General features: G+C 47.9%; 2 protein-coding genes across 4 annotated transcripts; one reads left to right on the top strand and one right to left on the bottom strand.

The window, feature by feature from the left end:
• The first annotated feature begins 3,723 nt into the window (after window positions 1–3,723).
• LOC132207121 (histone H4) lies at window positions 3,724–4,716 on the top strand. Its single transcript, XM_059642298.1, has one exon. The coding sequence runs from the start codon at window positions 3,724–3,726 to the stop codon at window positions 4,033–4,035; it is 312 nt and encodes a 103-aa protein (XP_059498281.1). The 3' UTR covers window positions 4,036–4,716.
• A 2,013-nt stretch (window positions 4,717–6,729) lies between these two features.
• Window positions 6,730–9,090, bottom strand: LOC132207120 (late histone H2B.L4-like). Of its 3 annotated transcripts, none has more exons than XM_059642295.1 (2): window positions 7,952–9,090; window positions 6,730–7,815 (listed from the first exon to the last, which is right to left on the bottom strand). In XM_059642295.1, exon 1 carries the CDS (start codon window positions 9,088–9,090, stop codon window positions 8,710–8,712), a length of 381 nt encoding a protein of 126 aa, XP_059498278.1. In that variant the 3' UTR covers window positions 6,730–7,815; window positions 7,952–8,709. The 3 variants fall into 3 exon arrangements, with proteins under 3 accessions (XP_059498278.1, XP_059498280.1, XP_059498279.1); XM_059642297.1 differs by having other exon boundaries at window positions 6,730–7,039; XM_059642296.1 differs by having other exon boundaries at window positions 6,730–8,110; window positions 8,603–9,090.

The raw sequence follows: 9,090 nt of genomic DNA, 5'->3' as shown, positions 1-9,090 counted from the left end.
TCTGTTGCCCCCCCCAACACCGGCCGACCCCGCACACCCGCCCCCTCCCCCGGGGGGGGGGTCCCCTGCAGACGGCCCGGCCCCGACCCGGATCACCCTGGGCCAGAGGACCGGGGTTTACCACCTCAGGGAGAACGTTACCGTCACCTGCCTGGCCCCGGCCCGGGGGGTCCGCTAGGGCAACCGGACGTTCGGGCTGTACCGGGCTGGGGGTCGGGGCAGGTGGGTCTTCCCCGGTGCCAGCGCCGCCCCCCCCACCCGCCTTCCGCCTCGTCGCTGCCCTGACGGGGCTGGTCAGCTACGTTTGCCGTCACAGCGTGGAGGAGGACGGGTCGACGGCGGCCTGGTTCCCCCCGCCCCCCGAGCCGGGCCGTCAGGGTCTTCGTCACCGGTGAGCACTGCGCCCACCCCCCCACCCGACCCGATTCACCTCCAACCGATCCCGGCTACCGCCATCCGCTGGCGGGAGGCCAGAACTGCAGGCGTGACGCGTTTACATAGGAATGGGTGTTGGTCGGGAGGGTGGGGGTGGGGGTGGGGGGGGGCGGTGTTTGGGCGCTTGGCCTGTCCTCGCGGCAGGGGTGGTGGGGGGGGTCTCTCCGCGGACCCCGTGTCGACCCCCCACCCCGACGCCCCAACCCCACCGACATCCCCAGGTCCCCTACTTTAACCCGGCCCCCGGTTAGAGACGTTACAGAAACAGGCCCTTCGGCCCATCCCTGTCCGTGCCGGCCCCCAGATCCCCTACATTAACCCGGCCCCGCGACAGTGAAGCGAGGGATATATTTCTAAGTTAGTGTGGTGCGTGGCTTGGAGGAGAACTTGCTCTATATCAAGAACGTGTTCCTCCTCATCAGCTGCCCAAAACCGTTTAAATGGATGTATTCGTCAGTATGGATGGTGCTCTTTTTACAGTTTACAAAACAGTCATTTAAGAGGTCAATTTAACACCGTTTTTGACCCAAGGAAGAGGCGTACAAATTGAGAAAAAGAACTTGAAAAAAATTAAAAGTACCTGAAGCTGGGGAACAATTTAAAATCAGGAAAGAAGGAATAAACGAATGCATTGATTATGAATGAGGAAATGAGGAAAAGGTTATAATTGCAGAAGCCATTAAAAACTAACTTTTAATGTCTTGATAAATATGTAAAAGGAGAATGGAAATAAACCTACGTTGATAAACACAAATGTACCTCACTTACAATGAAAATCCAACTGAATACTCACTGTCGTTCTATGTTCACATAGGATGACACACATAACACGTCAGGAATGTTGGGGAAAAGAGAGTTGAATGAGATGGAGAAACTGAATCAAGTCAGTATTGTTCAGTAAATTGTGTTGGGAAAATTGATAGGACTGAAGGCTGGGAACCAGGGACGGATAACTAATATCCCAGAGCTCATAGTGGGTGTATTGATGGCGATGTTCCAGATCTTCATAGGAGCTACAATAACTTCCAAAGATTGGAGGGTAGCTAATGTAAACAATCTATTTGTAAGAGGTGTGTAGAGGTAAAACTTGTAATTTTAGACCAGTCAGCCTGCAGGGGGAAAAAATGCAGATAATTGGGATAAAATATCACGATCAGACAAAGTCAGCATGGATTTGAAAGAACTGCTCGTCTGCTGTACTGTTCTATGTTCCCAGCCTGACAAATCTACCGGAGTAGGGATGATAAAGCAGATGAGTTCATTTTAATTTACAAGAAAAAACTTTTTAACAAAATCCAACATAAGATATTAGCATGTGAACATCAAGGAAATGTGATTGGTGCAAAGCATTCTGAATGATTTTATTTTTAATTAGCTGGATAATAGGAAACTCGAAGGGGGAATGAATGGATTTTTTTTCTCAATGGCAAGAATCAGTTTTAGGATGAAAACTCTTTGCAATACATTCACAGTGATTTGGATGAGGGAAACAAATGTAATATCTCCAGGTTTTAAAATGACACAAAGTTAGTTGGATGGTCAGCTCTAAAAGAGGATGCATTGTGTGGGATGAAATCGAGACAGTGGGCAAATGAATATCTGACACTGTTTAATGTGGGTAACTGTTTGGTTATCCAATTTGGTAACAAAATAAAAGGAAGGGAGGTCATTTTCTGAATGTCGATAAAGTGACACAGTGATATTTGCAACAAGACCTGTGTGTCTCATACACAAATCATTGAAAGTAAGTATGCAGGTGCAGCAGACAGTGAGGAAGGCGAGAGGTATGTTGGCCTTTGTGGAACGTGGATTTGAGCATGTGGAAACAGTGAATTGTGACAATTTATCAGGACATCTGTGAGACAGCAGTTAGAATATTGAGAGCAGGTTTGGCCTTCTTACTGAGTAAGGATGGTATTGCTGTGAATATAATTTTAACAGGCAGCTTACTGGGATGAAGGAGAGGTTGAATTGGTTGTGAATATATCTGCTGAAATTCAGAAGAATGAGGGATTCTCTTAGAAATCTGTAAGACACTGTCAGACCAAGAAAATGTAAATGCAAAAAGAATATTCATGTTGATAGTAGTCATATTTTTAGGAGAAAGGATAAGCCATTCATGGCTGAGTAGGTGAGAGTCTCTTTATTTAGAAAGTGGTGATCCTTTGTAATTCCCTACCACAGAAACCAGCCACATTCAACACATTGTATGAGTTCAGCATGGTGTAGGGTGGAACACTTGTTGCAAAGGGAAGCAAGGTATAATTGGCTGAGTGGCAAGAGACAGAGAGTGAAGATGGAGGGTTGCTTTTTGGACTGTAGGCCTGTCATCCAGAAGTGTTCCCCAGGGATTGGGACTGAGTCCTCTTTTGCTTGTCATTATATAAATGATCTGAATGAGAAGTCATGGTAAACACGTTTGTGGATGATAACAAAGTGTGTAGCATAGTATTAAGGGGAGAACGTGTCCTAAGATTACAAATGGATCTTGATCAAATACCTCGATGGGCTGGAAAATGACTTAGAGAATTCAATCTGGATGAATGCATGTCCATCATGGGCCTCCTGCAGTGCCACAATGATACCACCCGAAGATTGCAGGAACAGCAACCCATATTCCACGTGGGAACCCTGCAGCCCAATGGTATCAATGTGGACTTCACCAGCTTCAAAATCTTCCCTTCCCCCACCGCATCCCAAAACCAGCCCAGCTCATCCCCTCCCCCCACTGCATCCCAAAACCAGCCCAGCCTGTCTCTGCCTCCCTAACCTGTTCTTCCTCTCGCCCATCCCTTCCCCCCACCTCAAGCCGCACCTCCATTTCCTACCTACTAACCTCATCCCACCTCCTTGACCTGTCCGTCTTCCCTGGACTGACCTATCCCCTCCACACCTCCCTACCTCTACTCTCCTCTCCACCTATCTTCTTTTCTCTCCATCTTCGGTCCTCCTCCCCCTCTCTCCCAATTTATTCCAGAACTCTCACCCATCCCCCTCTCTGATGGAGGGTCTAGGCCCGAAACGTCAGCTTTTGTGCTCCTGAGATGCTACTTGGCCTGCTGTGTTCATCCAGCTTCACACTTTGATATCTTAGTTCCAGATCCAGTTGGGGGCGGGCGTAAGCTGGAGGCGGAGCTGGACATTTCACTGTCTGTCACTCAGTTTCCTGCCCGGGCCGCCTCACACTCTCTGTCAGCTCTTTCTCAGTCAGGTCGGGGCGGGCTGTATAAAAATGGAAGGCGAGGCAGCTCCACTCTCATTCGGCAGCGATTACAGTGAAAAAGCGTGATGTCTGGAAGAGGCAAAGGAGGCAAAGGCCTGGGAAAAGGCGGAGCGAAGCGGCACCGCAAAGTGCTCCGTGATAACATCCAGGGCATCACGAAACCAGCCATCCGGCGCCTGGCTCGCCGTGGCGGGGTCAAGCGCATCTCGGGCTTGATCTACGAGGAGACCCGCGGGGTGCTGAAGGTTTTCCTGGAGAATGTGATCAGGGATGCGGTGACCTACACTGAACACGCCAAGCGCAAGACGGTGACTGCCATGGATGTGGTGTACGCTCTGAAACGCCAGGGCCGCACGCTGTATGGATTCGGCGGCTGAGCAACTCGTCCCTTTTCCAGCGAACCCAAAGGCTCTTTTCAGAGCCACCCAAACCCTCCGATTGAGAGCGGAGACCCGAGGATGGGAAAAGGCAGCACATATGGAGGAGACAGTGTACTGCAGCTGGTTATTTCACATTTTTCGCGACTTTTAATTTTGGCTCATTCCATTACAAAAATACACTAATTTCGTATCCAATGTTAGAGAAAGATCAAGCAGTGAGAACGGAGACCTGAGCACAGGAAAGGCAGCACACAGCGAGGGTGTACTGTGCCGCAGCCGGATTTCAGATCTCGATTTGTAATTTCGCCCTGATGCTAAATGTTACATATTGCAGTTTTTCTATTTCATTCCTCCCAGGAATTCAGTTCAGTTTTCATTCAAGGAAGCATGCAGATATTTTAATGACTTGTTACCCTCTGTGACAGTTTTCGGACTATTTATATCTGGGTGAAATAAAAATGAGCCGATTAATTGAGATTGTGTAGCTTTAGTACCCTGTTAGCTTTGAATATGCTTAAATCGGCGGTGTTTTTTAGATTCATTAACGGGGGGTAGGCGGCCGGTTGATTCGTTTATCTGGGCTTTGTTAAAACACCCCGCTTTACTCCTGCTTGTTAGAGACAGATCAGGCAATGAACCCGCGTCTTTTCCGCGTTAACTGTAAGTTTGGTTTTTAAAAAATCCCACAAAGTACAGATTTTATCGTCGTCGGACATTATTTTTCCTTTAAATATTTAACCTAAAATCGGCGGGCTTTTTTCAAATTGACAAACTGTCATTTCAGGTTAACCAATCTGAATTCAACAATTATTTTATTGCCTTTTCCGTACCTTCCGGAGCTGTTTGGTCTAGGCCCGAAACGTCAGCTTTTGTGCTCCTGAGATGCTGCTTGGCCTGCTGTGTTCATCCAACTTCACACTTTATTATCTTGGATTCTCCAGCATCTGCAGTTCCCATTTCTCAGAGGGGTTGAGGGACGGGACTGTATCCAATCCCAGCTCTAGGGCGGGCTCTCCATTCCCATAAATTGGCACCGCCGCAGCAGGCTCGGCAGTGACAGCAGCAGCTTGCGTGTTTGTTGCAGAGAGTTGAAGAGAATGGCCAGAACCAAGCAGACAGCGCGCAAATCCACCGGAGGAAAAGCTCCTCGCAAGCAGCTGGCGACCAAAGCGGCCCGCAAGAGCGCTCCGGCCACGGGTGGAGTGAAGAAGCCTCATCGCTACCGGCCCGGCACGGTGGCTCTGCGGGAGATCCGCCGCTACCAGAAATCCACCGAGCTGCTGATCCGCAAACTGCCGTTCCAGCGCCTGGTGCGGGAGTTAGGAACTATGAACTTTAATTAATGTAAACCCACAGCGAGCTATCGATGTGATTCAATGCCACAGCTGTTGCAGAAGCTTAGACAACAGAAGTGTGTATCTGGAGGAACGCAGCAGGTCAAGCAACATCTCAGAAGCAGAAAAGCTGACGTGTCGGGATATTGCTGAGCGTGCTGTGTGCATCTAGCTACACAGCTTGGATACTCCACCATCTGCAGTTCCCATAATTTCTGTTAGAGAAATTTGTTGGTTCTGAGATACACTAATTCACATTAAAGACAAAAGGTAACTCGGGGCAATCAGGTTCATAAATGTTCAGAAATCATAACACAATTGAAGTATTGCACCCCATATTTTATAAGTTTCCGATTGAAACGCCTCCGTGGGCAAATTTCTTCACTGGGCGTATTGCCAGCTATAACGGAGCTTGACGGAGGAGGGTGGTGGGAAAAGGTTACCAAATCGAAAAGCCCATCAAAACATACAAACAATTTTTATGCGTTGGGCAAAATTTCAATTGCACGACCAAATCTCCCACTAATGTATTCATTCGATCCTCTGAGGCGGGTCGGTTTCGTATCGAATGGCCTCTTTGTTGCGGCGACTTATTGCATGTCCTTTGTTCCGTCAGCGTATTGATGGGGATACCGCTTTGAGTTATTATTTCAAGTCGCTGTCCCTGCAGTAAAACCTCAGACTTTATTCGTCGTGTCCGGTAGCTGCTCCAGTTTCATCTCGGTTAGGGAAAAAATAAAAGGAATTATGTTTGCACATAAAATGAAAATTAATCAACCAGCAGTGACAGTCTAGCTGCTTTGCACTGATTTTGTGGGTGGCTCTGAAAAGAGCCATTGGTTGTCAGGTTACAGAACGGCCCCTTCACTTTTTAGTGGCGCCCCCAGCGGCGGTTTTCTTGGGCAGCAGCACGGCCTGGATATTAGGCAGCACCCCGCCCTGAGCGATGGTCACCCCTCCCAGCAGCTTGTTGAGCTCCTCGTCGTTGCGCACGGCCAGCTGGAGGTGCCTGGGGATGATGCGGGTCTTCTTGTTGTCCCGGGCCGCGTTACCGGCCAGCTCGAGGATTTCAGCCGTCAGGTACTCGAGCACCGCAGCCAGATAGACCGGCGCTCCGGCACCCACACGCTCAGCATAGTTACCCTTTCTCAGGAGCCTGTGAACACGGCCCACCGGGAACTGCAGCCCAGCCCGGGACGACCGGGACTTCGCCTTCGACCGAGCTTTCCCGCCACCGCCCTTTCCTCTCCCAGACATCGCCACAGTCTCTCAAACACTTTCACAGAGAATGCTGCAATGCGGCCACATCCCGCCCTCTTATACCTTCGGGAGGAATGGGGGTGCGGCCATTGCTGATTGGTCACATTTTTCAGTATCTCCTAATGTCGTTTCAATGCCCAATCAGATATCTGCTTCACTCACCAATCCGGAGGGGGCCCGGGGAGGAGGCCGGAAAACCCCGGCACCAAATCATCAACCGCTTTCTTTCAAACTCGAAAAGCCATCCAATAGTTTCAAACGGGTAGAAGATTTACAAAGAAGAATGCGTTCATATTCCAGATAATTTACTTTTAGAATACAACTGTATACTTCACACAATCTCTGATTCCCCGGCCTAGTTGAATCCGTCTATTTTTGATCTTGAAGTTCTTTTTTCCCCGCAAAAACTGAAGAATAAGTGGAAGCGGGAAAGAAAAGCCCGCCGAAAGTTATTCTCTGCACAGATTGAATTTATTACACATCAGCACCCGGTTATATTGATAAAAGTATCACAACTGTTTCTTTCCCGTTGAGCGCATTCCTGCTTTAAACAATATTTTACAATCGCTCTCCCGATTGCACAAGATCAACAATATTTCCACTTTTGCGATGCCAGTCCGGCAGCTGTTCTGCTTTCCTCTCGGTTCACTTGGAAATTTTCCCGCCGACAACAGAAAGCCTCATTTACAGCTTTCTGCAAAACCGGATAGAACCCGCGGGGAGATTTGAAAATAAAACAAAATTCCTCTGCGTGGAAACCGTAGGAAAATACGGGCGCCAAATCATAAACCGTTTTCTGTCCGATTTGAAAAGCCCGCCAACATGGGCAATACGACCAAGAGTTTTTAACCAGGATTTTTGCGTTCATGCCTACGATTTAATTTCCTTTCAGTTAAAAATGTTCACTTCACAATCTGTCACTTCCTAAGCAACACCGTTTTCAGAAAACATGGTAAAATAGCCCTCACTTATTGTGCTGGATCAGTCTTTCCGATCGGTCTCGGCTCATTTTGAAACTCTCACCGACAGCAGAAAGCCCCACACACTGCAAACTGAAAAAAAATCGGATAAATTCCCTTACAGATTTGGAAATTGAAAAAGGAATCGCACGGCATTTCTCTTAATGGGACTCAAATAAGCGATCAAACTTTTCATTACCACGGATGAATCCAGCCTTCATACCCTATTGGGACAAGTTGGAAAAACCCTTCAACATAGTGGGTAAAGTTTTACAAAGAGGATTGAACAGTTTAATTTTTCTTAGAATTTAATTCACTTGCACATTACAAGTGCACGCTGATGTATTTATAAAAACTTACACAACGTTTTTCGGGGTGAACGGGTTAAAACTTGAAACAATAGTTGGAAGTTGCCCTCCCATATTCTCCTTGAACACACAGTTTCACACTTGCGACTGCAATCCTGGCTCTGGCTTTATCTCAGCTCATTTTGAAAGCCTCTCACCGACAGCTGAAATCCTGAAATGACAAGTATTCTGCAAGATCTGTTCATGGGACTCGAGCAGTTAGTTTTCTTTCTAGGGGGTGAAATTCCTGATCAAGGGGTAAATAATAACTGGAACACAGGAGTTGTTGAAAAAAAATGACTGAGTGACGATGAATGTGCTTTCTGTACAGGGAGGGAAGAGAGACTGGGTAGGAAGGCAACCGAAAGTAACCGACAGAGGGACAGGGACCGCACGTTAATGTTTAGAACGTTTGTGTAAACAAAGATAAAGATTAGAGACATTAATTATAGACACCGAGAATCATTTACAAACGAAAAGTGGTTCAAAAAGTGGAAGTTGTTGATAAATGATTCATTGGAGATAATTATGCTCTTTGCAGATACAGGGAAACGAGACAGGGTATGGCTGCAACCTAAAATAAAGGGCAGATGAGGGACCACACATCAAGTTCTTAAACAATTACATTATTTTTAAAAAGCCGACTGACATTACTAATACATACCGAAAATCATTTGCACAAAGTTGGTTCAGCTGTTTCAGCGAAGTTGTGGGTGGCTCTGAAAAGAGCCGTTGGGTTTTGGATGTGTTTTCTCAGCACAATGTGGGGTCTCACTTAGAGCTGGTATACTTGGTCACCGCCTTTGTACCCTCCGACACGGCGTGCTTGGCCAACTCCCCGGGCAGCAGCAGCCGCACCGCGGTCTGGATCTCCCGGGAGCTGATGGTGCTGCGCTTGTTGTAATGGGCCAGGCGGGAAGCCTCCCCCGCGATACGCTCGAAAATATCCTTGACGAACGAGTTCATGATACTCATGGCCTTGGAGGAGATGCCGGTGTCGGGGTGAACCTGCTTCATCACTTTGTAGATGTAGATGCCGTAACTTTCTTTCCTGGACCGTTTCCTTCTCTTGCCGGCTTTCCCCGGCGCCTTCTTGATGATTTTCTTAGCGCCCTTCTTGGAGGCTTGCTGCGCTTTCTTCTCATCAGCCAT

Source organism: Stegostoma tigrinum, chromosome 44 (assembly GCF_030684315.1).
Source record: "Stegostoma tigrinum isolate sSteTig4 chromosome 44, sSteTig4.hap1, whole genome shotgun sequence".
In the NCBI taxonomy this organism is placed as follows: Eukaryota; Metazoa; Chordata; class Chondrichthyes; order Orectolobiformes; family Stegostomatidae; genus Stegostoma; species Stegostoma tigrinum.
This window is presented reverse-complemented; position numbering and strand designations above follow the sequence as displayed.

What these genes read in the sequence shown, in the direction of transcription:
- LOC132207121 (XM_059642298.1), top strand. Translation starts at nt 3,724, where the DNA reads ATGTCTGGAAGAGGCAAAGGAGGCAAAGGCCTGGGAAAAGGCGGAGCG.
- LOC132207120 (XM_059642295.1), bottom strand. Translation starts at nt 9,090, where the DNA reads ATGGCTGATGAGAAGAAAGCGCAGCAAGCCTCCAAGAAGGGCGCTAAG.